The sequence below is a fragment of the Schistocerca cancellata genome, chromosome 3, assembly GCF_023864275.1.
Source record: "Schistocerca cancellata isolate TAMUIC-IGC-003103 chromosome 3, iqSchCanc2.1, whole genome shotgun sequence".
In the NCBI taxonomy this organism is placed as follows: domain Eukaryota; kingdom Metazoa; phylum Arthropoda; class Insecta; order Orthoptera; family Acrididae; genus Schistocerca; species Schistocerca cancellata.
This window is the reverse complement of record NC_064628.1, coordinates 623,829,796-623,851,057: the sequence shown is the minus strand read 5'-3', so window position 1 is coordinate 623,851,057 and position 21,262 is coordinate 623,829,796. Positions and strand designations below refer to the sequence as shown.

The 21,262-nt window shown below is 42.0% G+C and overlaps 1 protein-coding gene across 1 annotated transcript in view; it reads right to left on the bottom strand.

The window, feature by feature from the left end:
• LOC126175538 (heparan sulfate 2-O-sulfotransferase pipe) overlaps nucleotides 1-21,262 on the bottom strand; it is a 273,615-nt gene that overhangs the window by 26,181 nt on the left and 226,172 nt on the right. The window contains exons 5-6 of the mRNA XM_049922371.1: nucleotides 15,872-15,951; nucleotides 4,592-4,748 (exon numbers count right to left, since the gene is read on the bottom strand). Coding sequence (XP_049778328.1) covers nucleotides 4,592-4,748; nucleotides 15,872-15,951 — 237 coding nt within the window. The remainder of the gene's footprint in view (nucleotides 1-4,591; nucleotides 4,749-15,871; nucleotides 15,952-21,262) is intronic.

Genomic DNA, 21,262 nt, shown 5'->3' with positions numbered 1-21,262 from the left:
GCTAAATGATGTGACTGATGTAGGATGTCTTTTAATAGCACCACAGTAAAAGACTAGGTACAGGGACAAACACAACCAATAATAAACCGTCAATGAACGTCAAAAGAGAAACAAGCTAAACGACAGAGTACTCACCGTTTCGCCATTCTTCACCCTAGCTTACACGACCGTAGTGATTCGAATTTAAGATTTTACACCGAGTTAGGCCCCATGCTTCGCTCTGAACCAACGTGCAACGTTTTTGCAAGTTCTACACATTCTGTTCCTTTTCTTTCTGTTGCCACTCGGCGACATCAGGCCAAAATTATTCAGGTAATTTCATTTCATTTACCATTCACTGAAGAGTGTTCAGGTTGGAAAGCGTTATGTAAAACCACCCATATCTCAAAAAGTACACTATCACACAAGGAAACTGAAGCAAGAAAAATATATGGACGGACCTTTCCTGTCGGAGAGGTCATAGTTCGTAGTAACTGACGGAAAGTCATCGAGCAAAACTGAAGTGATTTCTGGCATTTCCCAAAGTAGTTATACAAAGGGAGAAACGATCATCATAATAAAATAAGGGAAATCAGAGCTCGCATGGAAAGACATAGATGTTCGTTTTTTTCGCGCTCTGTTCGAGAGTGGAATAAGAGAGAATTAGTGTCAAGGTGGTTCGTTGAAACCTATGCCAGGCACTCAAATGTGATTTGCAGAGTATCCATGTAGATGTAGATGTAGGTCAACGTAACTTCGTACATGTACAAACCACTGGCGGATGTATAAATGATTGGAGTCACAGTTGGATAGAACGACCACCGAAGTGCATTAGTGTTGTTTCTAGTTATTGGGTTACCAGGCCTGGAGGAGTATATAAAGAACACGAACAGCGTCAGACCTTAAGTTACTCATACGAGGGACCCACATCGACTACCGCCGTCCACTTCACCCTTCCGCTGCCCCACACCAAACCACTCTTTCAGGGTTATTGTGCGGTTCGGCCCCCGGTGAACCCTGCCCCCCCCCCCCCCCCCCCCACCCAGGGAACGTCTCCCACCAGACGAGTGTAATCCCTATGTTTGCGTGGTAGAGTAATGGTGGTGTACGCGTACGGAATAAGGGGAACCAGCCCGCATTCGCCAGGGCAGATGGAAAACCGCCTAAAAACCATCCACAGACTGCCCAGCTCACTGGTCCTCGACAAAAATCCGCCGGGCGCATTTGTGCCGGGGACCAGGCGCTCCTTCCCACTCCGGAAAGCCGTGCGCTAGACTGCACGGCTAACCGGGCGGACGAGGTGTCACATACTCGTTTGGGACTGGATCATTAGCAACTGACAGAGTTTGAAAGGGGCCTCATTGTGGGTTTGCATTTGGCCAGCAATATCCAGATTTGTGCGGCATTTGTATGTGAGAGTGAACTGCTGGGGAACACGTCAGGTATGCTGATCGTCAAGGTTCTGGTCGACTATGTGTCCATACATTGTAACCCCTTCATATCTGCACCTGACATCCCAGTGCAAGTAATGTTCCCCCTGCATTATTGTGTGTCATCTCGCAATGTAGGTCGGAGACTAGCAACATCCAGACTACGCAACCACTGTTTCCAAGCATAGGTTGCCGTTAACACGAAAACACAAACGGCAGTGGTTGGAGTGGTTCCATGACCACAAAGCATAGACTGCTTATGAATGATGTTGCATTGAATTCAGCGATAAATTGCGGTTCTAGATGATCCTGGATGGCGATCATCGGCTAATATGGCGGTGAACTGGGGAAATCCCCATTCTTCCCCTGTTTTGGAGAGGCACAGCGCTGTTGTAGCTCGTGCAGGTTACGGTGGCCGATGCGCAGTGATCAGTTTTCGTCCCAAGCGCTGGGCGAGTTCATTTGTTTGTTCGGAAAGGGAGAGTGATTGTTTTCCACCTTTCGGCCGGTCAGCCTTGACAGAATCGAGGTGCGCACCCTGCAATCATTTTCAAACGATTTTAAAGAAAATATTCGCAAAAAATTTCGTTTTTGCTTTACTTATATCTTTATATGTCACGTTCATGATGGTGAGCCAAGAATTTCGTTAATGGTCACAGTCAATGTGATATTTACGCGAAAGTAAGACAATGTGCGAGATTCGGAAAAGTGTCCAATGAAAAATAGAGGTCGCTATGATTTTGCGCTTGGTGCATGTTACATAGGTAATATGTTGTTGCGTATGAAATTTAGCTAACATATTGAATTTTTCTTTACACTTGGGTAGAGGTACCTATCTGTCACCAATCTTGAGAAAATTAATATGATGTAGCACAATCATCTGCAATCGCGCCGCGCCAGAGTAAAATATCCACAACATTTCTCATATTTCATAAACGGTTTGACACATCGATATGAGAGTTTGGCACATGATAGCACACAAAGAGGAGAGTATTTTACCGTATCTTTATTATACACAACTTCATTATCTACCTTGTTATTCCAATAACTATAGACTTTTTTGGTAAAAGAATGTAATCTTTAAGGGCCATCGATAGCTGGTGAAACGAGAAATGCTGTAGTTTTGGAACAACATATGTGAAGACATACAAGGATTTTTTGTACCGAGGATGTGCTCTTTCATAAGCTGCTGACTTTACTTTTCCTCAGCTCCTCACATAATAAACTTAATAAACCACTGTTTACGAATTCTCTCGCAGTTGTGTCTGCACAACATGTTAGTGAGCTGAGACATTGTAAGCTCCACTGTGTTTTGGCAAAAGAAGCAAGTTTTGACATAGCAGCCAGAGAAATGCGTAGGTTTTAATCAAAATTCGCCACTCATGACGCTTCTCTGTAAGTTACAAATGGTTAAAAAGCCAGGAGAAAATAAATTGCTGCATTTTCGGCGGAAGTCTTTTTAGACACTAACGAAAGCAGAGGTGACAGTAGATCATTTTGAATGGTCACCATGCAAGTGCGGGCTTGGAGGGGCCCATATATTTACAAAAAAAGTGAACGTAAGCTTCAGTTTAGAACAGCACTTCCCTACAGCACTTCCCCCACCACGGCCACTCTCCCCACACTTCCCCAGCGTCCATGGTATTTTGCGCGCACTATACTCCTTGTATCGTACTGTGGGGAGCGATCGGGTATGATTTAAGGTCAAGGCTGGTAGTGATCGACGTAACTCAGATCACAAAGGTATGTCACGAAACTCCTGCATCCTCGTGTCTTATCTCCCATGCGGCAGTATCATCGTGCCATTTCTCACCAGGACGATGCTCGTCCATACATGGTTCGTGTCGCTGTGTAGTGTCTGTGTGATGCTGAGGTACTCTGGTGGCCAGCAAGAGCCCCAGATATGTCCCCGGTAAAGCATGTGTGGGACTAGCTCGGATGTCAACTCCATCCCAGTGCCAGTATCGGGGATATCCAGCTTGCATCAGGGGAAGATACAATGGCTTATTATTACCCTTCCCAACTGAAACAGTGCATGCATCCAGGCCAGAGGGGATGCAGCGTTATACTGATAAATTGGCTCACAGTGCCAAGTTATTTGACTCGATATTGTAATTACTGAAAGAACATCTTATATCCTCTCAGCCTACATAGTTTTATTTCGTTTTCTCCTCCCTTTCTGGATGCTTCGCTTCTTCCATCAGATAATGTTTTTATTTCTGAATGTAACTTTGTAGAACTTTTTTCTAATTGTGACTAGTGCTGCAGGAAAGTAGGATACTTTTTGTTAAACACCTTATATAAAGGAGTGTTTCACAATACACGTTACACACTTATAGAGGCTGTAGAGGGGACTTAGTAGATAAAGTTATACATAGGAATCCATGCCCAGCAATGTCATCCAACGACTCTACAGAGCGCATATACCAAAACAAGGAAAAAATGTCCAGTAAACGTGGACTCTAAAATGCATACCTGGGGAGCTATGAGCACTTGTTCATCTTCGCTACTGTGAAATATCTCCTCTACTGAACAAGTGCTCATTACTCCTCAGGTTTGCATTTAAGAGCCTTTGTTCACTAGACATTTTTTCTCGTTTTCGCGTCTTCTAACGCCTCGACAGTTCCCTTCTGTACAATCTTAGCAACAACAGTACCAGTACATGTATTCCACTGTCAGAGGTATCGAAACGGTTATCGCTTATAACTTGCGACTCCTTCGTTTCCGGTACAAGGATCCTTATCTCAAATTGATACATTTATCCTTCTGCACCATCGTAGAAAGTTTGTAACAACATCACGGAATCACCCTGAATATACATGCATTCATAGGTGCCTTCGCCTATAATTTTGACTCGCTGTAGCGTCGTTGGATTATGTTTCCGGACGTGGTTTCCTATGTAAAACTTTATCTATTAAGTCTCCTCTACAAACTCTAGAAGTGTGTAACATGAATTGTGAAACACTCTGTATACTAATAACTGTTAAACAAAACTTTATTTCATGGACTCGTAACCTACACTTAGTGAATGACCATTTATAGGGCTTCCAGAATACATGATGCGGAGGGTCGCGCAGGTAGACACATTAAAAAAAAATAGAAATGTATATTTTTCTATTCGATAGCCAGCAACCACTTTTGATGTGTTTCTTAGCCACTTGTGACACGGAGAGGCATGTTACCTTCTTGAGCCAGCGCGGGTCCGGCAGTGGGATGTCAGGGAATGCCTGCTTGCGCTCCACGTAGTACCAGGGCGCACGCACGTAGTAGTACCACGAGATGACGCGCTCCACCGGGTCACGGACCAGGTTCACGTAGATGGGCTCCGGCAGGCCGTACCTTGTGGGCAAAAGGCACACACAAATCACCAGTATGCCACACTGAAATACCTAAACAAAATAAAGGCACGTGGGCTTCTCGTGTGTGTGTGTGTGTGTGTGTGTGTGTGTGTGTGTGTCAATATTTTGCTTCAGTCCACTTCTAAGTACTTCATCAAAATAGTTTTACATATTTCAATGTGTATTAAATATGGATTACAGACGGCTCGTTTGGTCAGATCAGTTATTTCAAATTATTGTAACTGATTGGAAGTTATTCACTAATCCCTAAATGATATCTACTCTTCCTGCATCTTAAATATTCTTATTGAAGAGGTAAAAATCCAGTAATAAGTTTGCGCAAAGATTGCCTGAGGTCAGACATTAGACTTTTCCCACAAGGAATGAACATTATGTAATTTGAGAATGGAATGTATCTTTCTATAACTCACTATCCTAGTTTATACACAAAAAATGCAGTTAGGCGCTCGTCATAGGAAATACGGTAAAATACGTGTTATTATATCTTTCTTTTAATGAATAACTCATAATTTCTCCAGGTTAGCGTAAAGCTGAAAATCTGGTCATTGATTTTTTTTTATAAAAAAGAAATCAGTTGAACAAATGTCAAATAATTGCTCGTGACAGTTAAGAAGTAATAGAAAACCCATTTATCATTTCAAAGAAGGAATCTGTCCCTAAATTAACGGTCTTTGTTCCAAATGCAACAAACAGCGTCTTATTTCACAGTCTGCTCAAAAACACATTACTTATTTCTGCTTCATCACTTACATCTACTCGAATTTTTTCTCACCGTGTGCAAAACATAATAATTACTCCACCTTGTGGTTGACTGTTAACAAAACGGACAGAAAAGCATACAAAGTATGCCCTAGCATGATATCAACTTACTTTAGTGGGTGTCTCAAGGGAAGAAAAAGAGCGACCTGCAGAATGTCGGCTTTCAAATATTATTTTCTACAAAACTTAGTTTACGTGTTCTTGCAGTGAATTGAAGTTGATAACTTTTACTAACATATACAATGAGTTACAATACTGATAGTCTATGCCTTTCACATTGTTGATAATTTTAAAATTTCGTAGAGCAATATATATAGCTCATCATTTCAGAGACTGCTGTCTGTCTAGTTACATGCTGCCTAGACATCTGGAGACTAGGCAGTTTGAATAGTTCTTCCTATAGAGTCTATTGTCGTCACCTTCACTTATGTTTTCGATAGTTATACATTGTATGAAAATGAACGAGAAATACAATTACCTTAGTATTAGTCTCTATCTGCAGTTCCATTGCATTTAGGATTCTAATATCTACTGCAAACTGTAATTCTATGTGATGTACTTATTTTTATGATCGATTGGCATCAGTTTGGAACAACGAGAACGCAGACTTGCAAGGTAGGCAGATATGAAAAAAGAAATACCATCTTTCAAAGTGAAATGTTATCTTACATGATCTCTTTTGCTAGACTTCTCCCCGTTTGCTAAGTGATGCCGATATGAAGAGCAGACTGCTTACCTTCGTTAAGGAATAATCCACTGACTACTTGGAATTTGTTTCGGGAATCGTGTTTAAGTAGCGAGATTCTGAAACTTAGAGGATCCAGGGGGACAGTCTTCGAAAGTGACTCAGACTACAGAAAAAGAAAAAAATGCAAGGCCTAGCGATTTTTGGAAAAATGAGATGAGGTACGCTATGGGAATTAGTGATATGTATTTAATTTGTTTTTAAAAGGAAATTAACAAAAAAATGGTTCAAATGGCTCTGAGCACTATGGGACTTAACATCTGAGGTCATCAGTCCCCTAGATCTTAGAACTACTTAAACCTAACTAACCTAAGGACATCACACACATCCATGCCCGAGGCAGGATTCGAACCTGCGACCGTAGCATTCGCGTGGTTCCGGACTGCAGCGCCTAAACCGCGTGGCCACCGCGGTCGGCGGAAATTAACAGAAAAGTGCACAATGTCCAGAATGTGATGAAAGAACGCACGGGAACTAGCCCAGCACACCGACTCTGGTGAAACTCCCCACCAAACATTCACTCTTATTGTGCCCTCATGTATTCTGAGTCACCTACGTCCTACTATACTACTAAAGAAACGTATATAAAATAAATAACATAAAGTTTTAGTTACATTGCTAAGGCAAGAAAAGCAATAATCATAGGACGAATACTAATATTAATATTCAGTAGTATAGATACTGTGTGACTTCATTTATTTAGGCGTAGGTAATAGAATTTAACAGTGTGACATTGCTTCTACTTGAAATTGACAGAAGCTTAAATTCCCAAAATATTTGTTCCAAGAATTACTGACACAATATGGCTCTGAGCACTATCGGACGCAGCATCTGAGTTCATCAGTCCCCTAGAACTTAGAACTACTTAAACCTAACTAATCTAAGGACACCACACACACCCATGCCTGAGGCAGGATTCGAAGCTGCAACAGTAGCAGTCGCGCGGTTCCAGACTGAAGCGCCTAGAACCGCTCGGCCACAATGGCCGGCTACTGACACAATAAAGAGGGAACAGTAATAATAATAATAATAATAATAATAATAATAATAGTAATAATAATAATAATAATAACTGTTCGACAGATTTTTATAATGTCTTCGTATTTTTATTTCCATTTATTCAAATGAGGTTTTTACATTTCAGTAATCAAAAGGGAAGGGAATGTCACGACACTGATAAGCATTAGTTCTTATATTTAAATTAAGGAATGTGTGATAATGGAATTAATGAATCACATATTTCACAGTATCTGAGTGTTCAGCAGTTGTCCACTAATACTTCCAGCCTACCTTCTCATTTAAAACTTTTTGCACTGGCAGCAATGTCCTTATAGCACCTCGTGTTTTGTTCGTCGCTGAGTGCTTAAAAATCTTTGGAAATGGCAAAAAGTAAATCTTCAGAGACATCCAAGCTTCAAGTTTGTGGCTGTACGTGGGCATATATGTACGAGCACGTGTAATTGGGCGCTTCGTTGTTTTCAAAAAATTCTGGTTAAACATTCTTAAAACTAATTCACTCCTTGTCAGTTTGAAGAACGTCATAGAACTAATTGTCCTGTAAAGGTATCCTAAACTGTACGCCAAACAAAATGACGTCTTTCAGTTTTGTATGACTTAATACAGGAAATTCTGATGTCAGATACTTGAAACCTTCAGTTTCTTGTGTTAATCGTTTGACAAAGTTTTGCACTAGTTCATTATTATGTGAGTCGGAGGAAGTAAAATGACAATACTAAGGTTCTGATACAGATATCTAACTTCCGGGAGTGTGTCATTTAAAACTATCCAGACTCGAGTAAGGGAACCGCTGGTCAATTGTGATAGCAGATACATCCTTAGTAAGGCTTGTGGACCAGCTTAGGAAGGTGATACCACACAACGAACTGATTTCGGATGCAGGCGCAGGAACAGAAGAGGTGCCACCAATACGCTAGCCTAGGACGGAGTAACGTATCGATGGAAGGAGTCAGAGATGAGATGTTGGGCACCAGGGCCTGATACAAAGTAAGACAGCTGTGAGGGAGGGTGAGGAGGGAGGGAGGGGAGAGATAAAATAGTCAGTCCCCAAGCTATCACTTCATCTGTGCACCGGACGATGATAACGTGGTCGCTTGCCGAAATACTGTTCTTGCTGGGTCCTGACATCCGTCCGCTCGCCTTTGAGCTATGCAGTACGGTGGGAGAAGCTCAAGAATCACATCCGAAGTAAAATGTGTTTAGAACAAATCATTGCTTCAATTTTTACATTTTTTGTTAAGCGTTGGAGTGTCTAATTAATGCCAGATTTTTATGTAATTATACTCACAAACTTTATTGTCCCATTCACACATGAATAACAATACTTGAGGTAACCCTAGTGCAATCGTGACACAAAAGTTGTGCCTCTACGATCATCAGTGAAGGTTGTTTGGTGTACATAGTGTACAACGAGAAAATTTTTGTGTCAGCAGCTACCGTAACCGTAACTGACATTTGTTTACAAAGAAGGTGCAACAATGTTGAAACATTTAACCAAGAACAAATCTCGTATCAGATTAAACCGGCAGAAGTGAAAATATAAACGTAGCTATTATACTGAATAAAAGCTTCTTTTGGATGGTTCTAATAGCTCACAAATGCACCCAAATTACATGTTGTACCGAAACTGAATTAAAATGAAACATTAAAGAATGAGAAATACTATGTAAACTTTCTTATTTACTGTCTATTACTTCTGATCGAGTAGATCGTTGCAACTGCACTCCCAAAAAGAAAATGGTTAGCATATTGTGGCTGTAATAGTACGTCAGAAAGAGGGCAATAGTTTGATCCCGTCTTTACAGCAGGCATTCGTTCTAACTGAAGAGCGCCGGCCGCGGTGACCGTGCGGTTCTAGGCGCTCAGTCCGGAACCGCGTGACTGCTACGGTCGCAGGTTCGAATCCTGCCTCGGGCATGGATGTGTGTGATGTCCTTAGGTTAGTTAGCTTTAAGTAGTTCTAAGTTCTAGGGGACTGATGACCTCAGAAGTTAAGTCCCATAGTGCTCAGAGCCATTTGAACAAACTAACTGAAGAGCTATGCAAGTTAGTACTGCGTTATTTATTACATCTAGAGATTCGGAAATTGTATGTCACTCTTTTTAAAACTGGGTTTTCTACAGACAAGGATAAAAAGAACGAGCCAATCTACGTAGTAAGGTGAAGATCTCTTTCAAAGCTTCAACTAAATGTGTGAGTTCTCAACCCAGAAAGTATAACATTAAGATAACTTTAAAAAATAAATTGTTCTTTCTTAGTATGATTTTACTTTATTTACTTAGGCGACTCTGTCTTATACTGTTTTCGTGATAACTCGCGTAAATGATAACGTAACGTTTTTGTTCTATCTTTGCTACTCTGTTCTCTCGTTGTTTGATTTTTTTGTAGTGTCAGCCGTATTGTAAAATGCATTACGTCTGTAGTTAACTACAGATTTCTTTTACTTGACTATTCCAAGATTGTAATCATTGCAGTGTTTGGCTATGGTTAAATTTTCTCTACGTAGTACGTATTTTAATCGATGAGAGTCTATTTCTTATTTTATTTCCTCTGCAAATCACTTTTTACAATGTCGGGCCTCTGAATAATTTTTCTATATCATTGGCGCAGAATTCTTAGTTACAAATAAGATCAATCTGATAAGTAAACGTATTTACTTCTATCGTTGCTTTGTCCTTAATTACTTTTATACGTCTGATTGCCCGCGTTCCGTTTCTGTTACGCCTTACAAGTAGGCAGCCAGTGAGACACGAGAGCGGCACTGGCTATCATTGCGCTGTACAGCAGGGGCTCTCAATGACACCGCAGACATCTAGTATAACATTTCTACATAATTTATAATACGGTGGTGCACCGAAATTACAATTACTTTTCGAAATATTATTCAAAATTATCTTAAAAGTGGGTAAACCTACCACGATATTATAGTCTTGTATTGGAAAGACTCATAGGTAATTTATGACATGTAAAAGAAACTACTGTAGTCTGATCGCAAATTACTCTAATGTATGAGATACATAAAGTTCACTTTCTTTGGTGGCACAGTGGTTAGGACGCTAGACTCGCATTCGGGAGGATCGGGAGTCAACTTGAGACTGAGTAAGCAGGGTTAAATTTCTCTTGCCTTCCCTGAATCGATTAACGCGAGTGTCAGAATGGTTATTTTGAGAAAGGATTGAGTCGATTTTTTTCCTCAGTCCGAGCCGGTGCAATGTGGTCGTTGTTGTGGTTCCTTAAAATCTAATCTAACTTCATTCCCTTTCCTGTTTTTCTGTCGGTAATCATGGCAGACGTTCTGACACTGAAAGAATGTATCGTCAACAACATAACAGCAGAAATTTCACAGTTTCTTTGCGAAAAAATGAAATCTGGGAGAAAAGGAACAGAAAAATGTATTTCTTTACTTTATTTTTCTTCCTTTATTGTTATTCAGCCAATATTCAGTATTCCTGGCAATATAGTATAGATCTGAATGAAGGCACATAATCAAGTGAATAAATGTAAAGACGCTGTATTTTGGGACAGTTTTTTTAGTGACGACAGTCTCGATTGGAAAACGCCGATTGAAGAAAACGATAAAAAGTTTTAGTGTAATATCTCAATTTATGTATACATTTTTTAATTTTTCATTGCGTATTTCTGTAATTGGTTTAAATCGTCACATCTCGATGCCATATTGTATAGTATAGTGTATAATGTTTAATGTTGCCACGCTTTTTGCTACAATAGCTCACTTTCTTTTACAATTAATCAGTCTACAACTACCTATTTAATTTTTTTTGCACTGGCCCCTCAGTTTCCTTGTCGATTTTGTGTTAGTTCACGTACACCACAGTAATCATATTTGTATGAATACGCTGAGATACCACACGTGGTGAAATATTATTTTGCTGTTTTATAAATTAGGTGTTCCACATTATTTAGATTTAGCTGCATATTCCATTTTTGAACAAAATACGTAAACATATATACATGGCCCAGAAACATAGTTACTGTACATACATTTTTAATAGCCGCACAAAAAAAATAACGAAAACTTAGCAGTTGTTAATTCTCGAGAAGACTTGACGTGCTGGCCGCATACAATGTCATTCCGTATGAATCAAAAAAAAAAAAAAAAAATACGGAGGAAGTAGGAAACGGTCTACTGAATATTTTTAGAAAGGTAACATGTGTCCGCGAATCGAACTTCGGCAGGAATTGATTATTTTGACCTATAGTCCTGAAGGTATCTCTGTTACATATCATACTGTCCTATTTGGCCTCATTTGGAGGGTGCCAGTAAAAAGCATTAAAATAATGTAAAGACCCAGATATAAGAAAAAGGTATTCGGTCTTAGCTGGAGTCAGTGGCTATTTCCTTTTTATGGCCTGCCACGTCAACCGATGCCGTCCCTCTTGATTAGTTCCTATGCAGACATCTAGATCCAATTGTTAATGAGACCACCGTGGGCATGGATATGAAATTAACTGTCAGTATTGCAAACGGAGTTCTTCAAATTCTAATTGCACCATTTGGTGGGTGCTAAAGCGTTTCGTACGTCGGCTTTTTGCGGCGCGCCATGGCGCTGGAAGTCTATTCTTCGAGAACTACGAAATCGTACGTTGTTACTCAGTATTGTGAATGTTGTAATAGTAACTGATGCTTGTAAATGACTGTGAACCTTAGTTTAACTATGCATCCTTACATGTAAGTAATAACTACACCCCAAGATAAATAACAAATGAATTAAAGTATTAATATCGCAAACAGATCACAATATCGCAAGATCTATTACACTCCGCCCTTCTTTTAAATGGTTTTATACCTCCCATATTTACAATTACAGACACTTAGTAAAGTATAACCAGTTTGTTTGTTGATTTTCCTCAGACTTTACATAACGTTTCTGAAGTTGTCGACAAGGATCGTTGTGCCAAAATATCGAAAAAAAAAAACGCCGGCCTGGGTGGCCGAGCGGTTCTAGGCGCTACAGTCTGGAACCGCGCGACCGCTACGGTCGTAGGTTCGAATCCTGCCTCGGGCATGGATGTGTGTGATGTCCTTAGGTTAGTTAGGTTTAAGTAGTTCTAAGTTCTAGGGGACTGATGACCTTAGAAGTTAAGTCCCATAGTGCTCAGAGCCATGTTTTTCAAAAAAAAAAAATATTATTTTCGTAGTATCACATACCTTCTATAGTGCGGCCACTGCTATTAAGCAATTAAGAAACGTAACGTTTCGTGTGTCTCGCGTCATAACAACAACTTAGGACAGTACAAAACAAGTGGTAGAAATTTCCAAGTCACATAACTATAAGTTACAGTACAAACGAGATGCGACTAACGTAGTGCGGAAATAAACATGTTACGGGCTGCATGACCAGAGATGGAACGCCTTTCTCCAGTGGCATGTCTCCGGTGCTCTGACTGTTTCTGGAGAATTTATGTCCTGCGTAGCAGGAAAGCGGTGAAAGTGCCTCGGAGACCCGTGGGCAGTGTGACAAGAATGCCTCGGTGCATTGCCCACTCGATCTACGCTTCCCGACGCAGAGCACCAAGCGAAAGTTCTAAAGAGTACTTTCTTCAGAGAGGTAGATAAGTTTTAGTCTTTAGTGGATCTCATGTTTTGAGCTGGCACGAATACGTTATAAATACAAATTCAGCAATTCTGCAATATTTTGTTTGTTTTATAGAGGAAAATAAATTGCGAAAATTTTTTTAAGGGCTTTGAACTTATCAAAGATACCGCTCTCGTTTGAATCACTTCCTCTGTGTATGAGTATTGGTAGACAATTTCTTATCATTGCTTTGTTATTAGCCGCAGCTTGAAGTTTTGAAATCGCAGATATGCGATCGAATGTCACGTTACAAATCTAAAGGTTTTTGTTCGAACTTAGAACGACCGTAGAATTTTATCCGATACTTAGCGTGAAATTCACCACCGGCAATATTACATATGTGTCATCATCGTCATCGGCGCAAGAGCCCTGTGTGAGCCTTGGCTTTCTGTAGAAGATTGTTCCATTCTTCCCTGTTGGGTGCCGAACTTTTCAAATTTTGAATTCCAATTTTCGTTAAGTCTTCTCTGACACCTTCCTCCTATCTTATCTTTGGTCGTCCTGCTCTCCAGGTCCTCCAGGTACTGCGCTGAATACCATTCAGATGAACTATCTGGTTGAAGCTCCGTCGCTTCCTAGTCAACCGGAAGATGTCAGAGGCTCCGACTGAAACGGCGTGAAACCTTCGCCTAGGAAATACCGCTAAGTGACCAGCAGTAATCAAAGGTTAAACTAGTTTCCATAAACAGAACGAATTTTCACTGTGCATCGGAGTGTGCGGTGACTTATAACTTTCAATCAGATTAAAACTGTGTACCGGCCCGGGACTCGTTCGAGTCCCGCTCCGGCACACAGTTTTGATCTGCCAGTTACTATAAAGTACGTCAAAGGCCCTTACTTTTACTCTTGCTAAATTAATGCGATTATAGTATTCCAATACGAAATATTTACTACGCACTTTCATGGTGGGGAGGGGGCGGATTGTTGTGATTTAAAGGTCTACTTCGATCAGTCAACAACTAGGCGTCACTATTTTACAGCACATAATTTATATAAAGTATCAAAAAGACTCTACAAACTTCGTGATTTGAAAACATTGTTCATAAAAGTTCTGCTATCAAACGCTCATATGACCTTTGCTAACGAGACTGTAATATCTGTGTGTGTGTGTGTGTGTGTGTGTGTGTGTGTGTGTGTGTGTGAAGGAGGGAGAGAAAACTGTGCTCTCACTTAATTTTAGTATAGGACAACGTCCGAAGTAAATTGTTTATTAATGTTTGGAAGATACTGGTTCTGCTGAAATGACTGCCGCTATGCAGCAATGGAGACTACAGCAGTGTTTAGCTCACCGAACAAAAAATTAGTCACCCCTAGAGAAATTATTACAAACGTCATTTACTACAATATAAGACCGGCACGGGATTTGATAACTACCTGGATTCCATTAGGAAGTGAGTGCACACGGCTGTGCAGGTACGTCACACTCAGGTTAAGCCACTCTCTGATTATCTAATCGCGCAGTTGCACCAAATTGCGGGGATGCTGATGATGTCGGCTTTTTACCCTCTCCTGCAACATGCCCCATCGATTTTCTGTGGGGTTCGAGTCAGGTGATTTTTCAAGCCAGTCGGGGTGCAGTAGTGTGGGAGACTGTTCTGAAAACCAGTCACATATTCTTCCAGAGCGATGAATTTTGCTATTGTTGTCTTTATGTGCCTGTGTGATCAATGACCTCTTGCGAAGTGACCGACTCCAAACGTTCATTGCACGTTCTCACGCTTACAGGTTGGGAAAAACTTTCATTCGCTGCCTACAACTATTACTGTCGTCTTTGGAGGCTATTTTAATTCACAAGCTGTGAAACGCGTCTCTGGTCTCTGTGAGTCAGGACCTTTTTCCGGCCACAATTCTGACGTCGTGTTTCGCTGCCACGTGTGTTACAACACTGCTTGTAAACACGTTGAACAGCCCGCCGCGAAACACCACCAGTTCAGCTACTTCCATGGTGTATGATCATGGTCACGGGCAAACAAGATTGCCCCTTTTTGCTACACTGTCACATCCTCACATTTACACACGTTTATGTACAATATTCTCATGAACACGAAGAGGCAATGCACGAGCGGTTGAGCACGTGACTCGATCGCTACGTCATCTGTAACGACTTAACGATTCATCTGTGCGTGCATGCTGGGGTGACTAATTTTTTATCCGGTAAGCTTACAAAGCCTTCGTGTTTCACTACACTACCGAATTATAGGAACCTGGGAAAGAAAATAAAGAATGGAAATCTTAATAATAAAATCCGTATACTGTCTTTTCATAACGTTTTAAATATATTAATGTACATTTAGAGCTTCCAAATCCATGGTCAGGGCTACAGTTGTTATGTAATTACCTTCACTGGGATTTTAACAGGCCGATCTTGTTGTTTTACTATGACACCACTATGAAGTAACTCCCATATGTCACTGTCATCTTTGAAAACTGTGGATGTTAACCTGTAGGAGGTACTTCATACTGACATCATATCAAAAAATGGTTCAAATGGCTCTGAGCACTATGCGACTTAACTTCTGAGGTCATCAGTCGCCTAGAACTTAGAAGTAATTAAACATAGCTAACCTAAGGACATCACACACATCCATGCCCGAGGCAGGATTCGAACCTGCGACCGTAGCGGTCACGCGGTTCCAGACTGAAGCGCCTTTAACCGCACGGCCACACCAGCCGGCTGACATCATATCAAATCAACAAAATTCGCAGATATGCATTTTTGGCAGGTTGACTTCCCAGTTGAGGTCAGATAGGCGTTTTTGAAGTGATGGCATAGCAGTGAAGTCCCGTACATAACAACTAAAGGTCTGAGGACTATGTTGTGACTTAATACATTGCCATAGCAAAGACGCTATGAAAAGTCAATAGGCGGATTTGAGTTTGCCTAGAACAACCTGTATGGCTCCCACGAGAAAAGTAAATAACAATTTCTCTAGTGTATATTTACTTATTTTATACAAGAAGAGTGAGTTTAGAAACATGACTTACTGCGAGAAATTGGTGAAGCAGACGTGCTTGACGTACACTGCAGGTGGCTCGAAGCTGTTGACGTGAGCCGCCAGCGCCGCCTGCCGAAAGTTGAACATCACGTAAGAACACCTCCATATTTTATCTGAGGTGTTATTGCTAGATATATTTGTTACAGCGTCCAATAGGGACTCTGTATCACTAAAATCTTTGTGCTTAAATTTATCGACATGTTTAAAAGAGTGTGTGATAAAAATGAAAGAACCATTGCCCGAGAATAATGTAGTGGATGGACGTAGGAAATGAGCTATTACTAGTGATAAAGTAACAGTAGCCAGCAGACCAAGTCGTCCTGCTGCAGTTAAGATCACTTTCGCAAAAAAACACTGGAACATTTTTAATAGGAATTGTTGTAGCACGACAAGCTCCAGATGTGTGCCAAGTAACGTGCTTATGGGAGGCAGTATGCGTTACTAGTTAACTATAAGAAATTTTAACTGGAAAATTAATTGACAATGTGGTTGCAATAAATAGTGATTTAATGACATCTTCTACGTATTTGAAGGATCCACTGCCACTGGACAGTCACTATGAAATATCACATTTTACTAGGAAAAAATCTTACAGGAAAGTCAGCACCATGCTGGTAGGGACAATATCATCATCTAGATGGTCGAACAGTGATGTTCAACGCAACCTGTTCTGGGATGATGTTAGTGTGAATGTGTATTGTTAGTACCAAAACCGAGATTACAAGATAACACTCAGTACGGCTCCGACATATAGGTTGCATCAAACACACTTTTGAAAACCTTGAGGGCGACTGCAAATCGTCGATTCTGGTCAGACATCAGCAGCAGCTTAAGATTAATGCGTGGCTGGAACAATAAGAGACTTTTTGAAACGTCCGTATATTCTCACGGATCGTCTGACAGGCACTGCCTAGATGGACTTTATTCGAAATACTGTTCCAGACTTGCTACAGTATGTGAACTTCCCAATAACAAGAAGCATATAGTTTATGCATGGAGGGGCTCCATAATATTTCAATTAGTTTGTTCCAGATGGCCTGTCTGACATCTACTATGCAGATGGATAGGCAGTGGAGGCTCAGTGTCATGGTATGAATGTTGCCCCGACCATTTAATTTCGGTTATCATTTGGGAGGCCATCTAAAGTAACTGGTTCATTCAGCATACAATACTAATGCAGAGACGCTTCATGAACGTGTCATGAAAAGCTGTGAAAACGTTTACATACTATTTGGGGGTGTTCGAAACGGTGATGCTGTCCGCCATCAAATGAGTGCATGAATGTGTAGAAGCTAGAGGAGGAAATTTTAAACATATGTTACGAGTTGCCGAAGCGAAGATGCTCTAAATTATTATCTCAACAAACATTCAAAACTGAAGGATTTTCTGACGTGTGTTTACATCGACTTTTGTCCTTGTTTTGTGTGAGGAATCAGCTCCCAAGGTTTGTAAAAGCATCTCTCTGATACGCCGTATATACACGATTATGGAGGTAGTAATTCGACAACATTAATTTAAGAATAAAAAATAGGCAAAAACTTGACATCAGCAATGAGATAGCACTTGAACAGCGCATCTGGAAGTGTGGTTACCTTGACCTACACAGGAGAGCAGCTATTTGCCTTCATGGCCCGCCGGTTTTTCGTGATTCACGTCAGAGACAGAGGCAATGAAGCAGAGCTACCTGTTTTTGCTTTCAGTTGGAGAATTTCGCGAGTCACAGTTAGCGGTGTCGTCACAGCAGCGTTAAGATAGTTGCAGGGTGCTGAAATGTTTATCTCACATAGCCGTTGTGGCATTTTGTAGTTGACTGGTATGTTAACATCGGGGCTCCGAGTGCGTGGCGTGTTAGGGCCGAGAGCACAGCGCACCACAAAGGCAGGGACGGCGGCTTCCGGCGTGTGTTTAGACACGCCATCTTCTCCGCCCCGGAACGCCTACAGCGGCCACAGTGAAGACAACGGGCTTCAGAGCGGCCGCTGTTGTCTCGGTCGCAAATCCCGTGTTATCTACACAGAGCAGTGGAAAGTGGGAATCCACGTCTATAGCACATAACAGCCTGACTGACTTAGTGGCAAAATGCACCTCGTTCACGAAAATAAAAATCTATTTCGACAGGATACGACATGGTTTCATCATGCTGATGTGAATTCCGATGTTTCCAAGACGTTATATACACTGCTGGCCACCCAAAATGCAACACCCTGAAGGAAGCATTCAAATCAGTGAAATTTGCAGCATGCTTTTGCGGTGACGAGAGATGCACATGTTTAGAGTTTCAGCGCAGGTGGACATCACGGGCGCCAGGAGCGCCATCTGCAAACGCAATATACGAGGGTGAGTCAAATGAAAACCTTAAATATTTTTTTAAATATTATTTATTGTGCAGAAGTGGAACAAAGCTGTATCACTTTTCAACATAATCTCCCCCACGCTCAATGCAAGTCCTCCAGCGCTTACAAAGTACATAAATTGCTTTAGAAAAAAATTCTTTTGGTAGTCCGTGCAACCACTCGCGCACCGCGTGGCGTACCTCTTCATCAGAACGGAACTTCTTTCCTCCCATTGCGTCTTTGAGTGGTCCAAACATATGGAAATCGCTTGGGGGCAAGGTCTGGTGAGTATGGTGGATGAGGAAGACACTCAAAATGCCGGTCCGTGATTGTTGCAACTGTTGTACGGGCAGTGTGGGGCCTTGCATTGTCATGTTGCAAAAGAACACCTGCTGACAGCAATCCAAGTCGCTTTGATTTGATTGCAGGCCGCAGATGATTTTTTTAGGAGACCTGTGTATGATGCCCTGGTGACAGTGTTCCCTCTAGGCATGTAATGCTCCAAAATGACGCCTTTTTCGTCCCAGAAGAGAGTCAGCATAATCTTCCCTGCTGATGGTTCTGCTTGAAACTTCTTTGGGTTTGGTGATGAGAAATGGCGCCATTCCTTGCTCGCTCTCTTCGTTTCCGGTTGGTGGAAGTGAACCCAGGTTTCGTCCCCAGTAACGATTCTTGCAAGAAAGCCATCACCTTCTCGTTCAAAGCGCCGAAGAAGTTCTTCATAAGCATCAACACGTCGTTTTCTCATTTCAGGAGTCAGCTGCCGTGGCACCCATCTTGCAAACACTTTGTGAAACTGGAACCCATCATGCACAATGTGGTGTGCTGACCCATGACTGATCTGTAAACATGCTGCAGTGTCATTCAGTGCCACTCGGCTGTTTTCCTTCACTATGGCTCCAACTGCTGCAATGTTCTGTGGCGTCACAACACGTTGTGTCTGACCTGGACGAGGAGCATCTTCCACTGAAGTCACACCATTTGTGAACTTCCTACTCCATTCGTAGACTTGCTGCTGTGACAAACATGCATCACCGTACTGAACCTTCATTCGTCGATGAATTTCAGTTGGTTTCACACCTTCACTACGCAAAAACCGAATAACAGAACGCTGTTCTTCCCTGGTGCAAGTCGCAAGTGGGGCGGCCATTTTTATACTGATACTGCGACGGTATGTGTGCATCTGCACTATGCTGCCACCTACAGGCCATTCTGCGTGCTGTTTGTAGCACGCTTACCAACTTACAGGATACCGGCGCGAAATTTCGATTTCTTATTACAAATTTAAGGTTTTCATTTGATTCACCCTCGTAAAAGGGGAACAGAAGGCCGTGTGGACGTACTGGAATTGTTATTTCGTGCGGTTGTTCTGCATAAACCGCTTCTGTGTGCCTCGTAGAAGACAGCGAGAGTCTTCAGAGCACGTGTCGGAGTTCGACCGAGGAAGAATAATTACTTATAGGGATTGCAGATTATCCTTCAGAGAAATCGGTGAACCTGTCGGACAGAACCAAGCAACTGTGATGCGGATCTGTAATCGCTGGATGCAGGAGAGAACGACGGGATCGATTACACTCACCTTGTTGCACCACTACACATGATGACAGGCATATTGTGTGTACTACAGAATGGAATCGCTCTGCCGTATCATGAGCCACATCACAACAAATTCGGTCAACTGCGCAACAAGCAGTGTCCGCGCGTATCATTCGACGTCGTTTGCGGCAGAGTCGACCGTCCTCAAGGCGCTCATTGCTGCTTTTACCACTGAGTCAACGCCACAGGCGTTTGCGCCGGCAATGGTGTGATGAACGACGGACGTGGACTACCGAATGAAACGATATTGTTTTTGCGGCGAATCCCGATTCTGCCTGCAACACCACGATGGGTGAATTAGGGTCTGGAGACACCATCGTGAGAGATTGTTGAATTGGTGCCTTATGCGTCGCCATACTGGTTCTGCACCCGGTATTAGGGTTTGGGGTGGTATTGGAGTCCATTCTCGCACCTCCCTGGTACACATTGCCGGTACAGTAACCAACCAGCGTTACATCTGTGGAGTGTGGAGCCTCTTGTCCTCCCATACCTTTGGAGCTTGCCGACGGCCACATTGCAACAGGATACTGCGCGACCACACGTGTCACGCAGTGTTCAAGACTTCTTCGTCGCCCATCGGATTACATTGCTGCCTTGACCTCCCTGTTGCCCTGGAAGCAGCATGGACTGCTATACCCCAAAAACAAATACAGAGCGTCTTTGATAAAGTGCCAAAGCGTGTAGCAGCGGTTATAGCCAGCAATGGCAGCAACACTCAGTACTGACTTCATCCTCTTCCTCACTTCACGTGGGGCTGTACTGTCAATCATGTGACCTTTGTACAACGTGTTATCTTACAAATCAATTTTGCTGTGATATCTCCGGTCCGTCTTGGTGCTGCATTTTGGATGGCCTGCAGTGTATATAATTTTAGGGTCCATCTTCTAATCCCTAGAATAAATCGTTCCATATGACGTTCCTGGACCGTCAAGATAGTTACTTCGTTTCGTGTTTCATGCAAGCTGAAAGTTGAAGCGTGAGAAACAAGAAAGAGCAGTGGCAGAAATGAAACTGTGAAGCCACGAGAACGGATCCTGAGTCATGTCTGGAGGAGAGCTCAGACGGTAAAAGAAGGCAATAAGAGTAATGTCCACGAAAGACAGGGTTCTCTGTTCGAGTCCTTGTCCGGCAAGTATTTTCATTCTTCCAGGAGTTCTAAAACAACGCCCACTCTAGAGCGAAAGATTCATTCTGGGTGCAACGAGTTCTCTTTGTTCCATTCCAAGTCTTATTTCCTGGTTGACCATGTTTCGCAACAATAAATGTTCATAAACATTCTCCACCTACTTCAACAAACTTGTTAGTGCCTACGCGTTAATACTAGTATATCATGCATCTGACTTAACATGAATTAAGTGCTGTAAGTAGGCTGTTTAGATTTTTATATTGGTAATGCCACGTAGCGCTCTGTATGAAAATCACTGGCTGTGCTGTGTGCAGTCTGTGGCTAG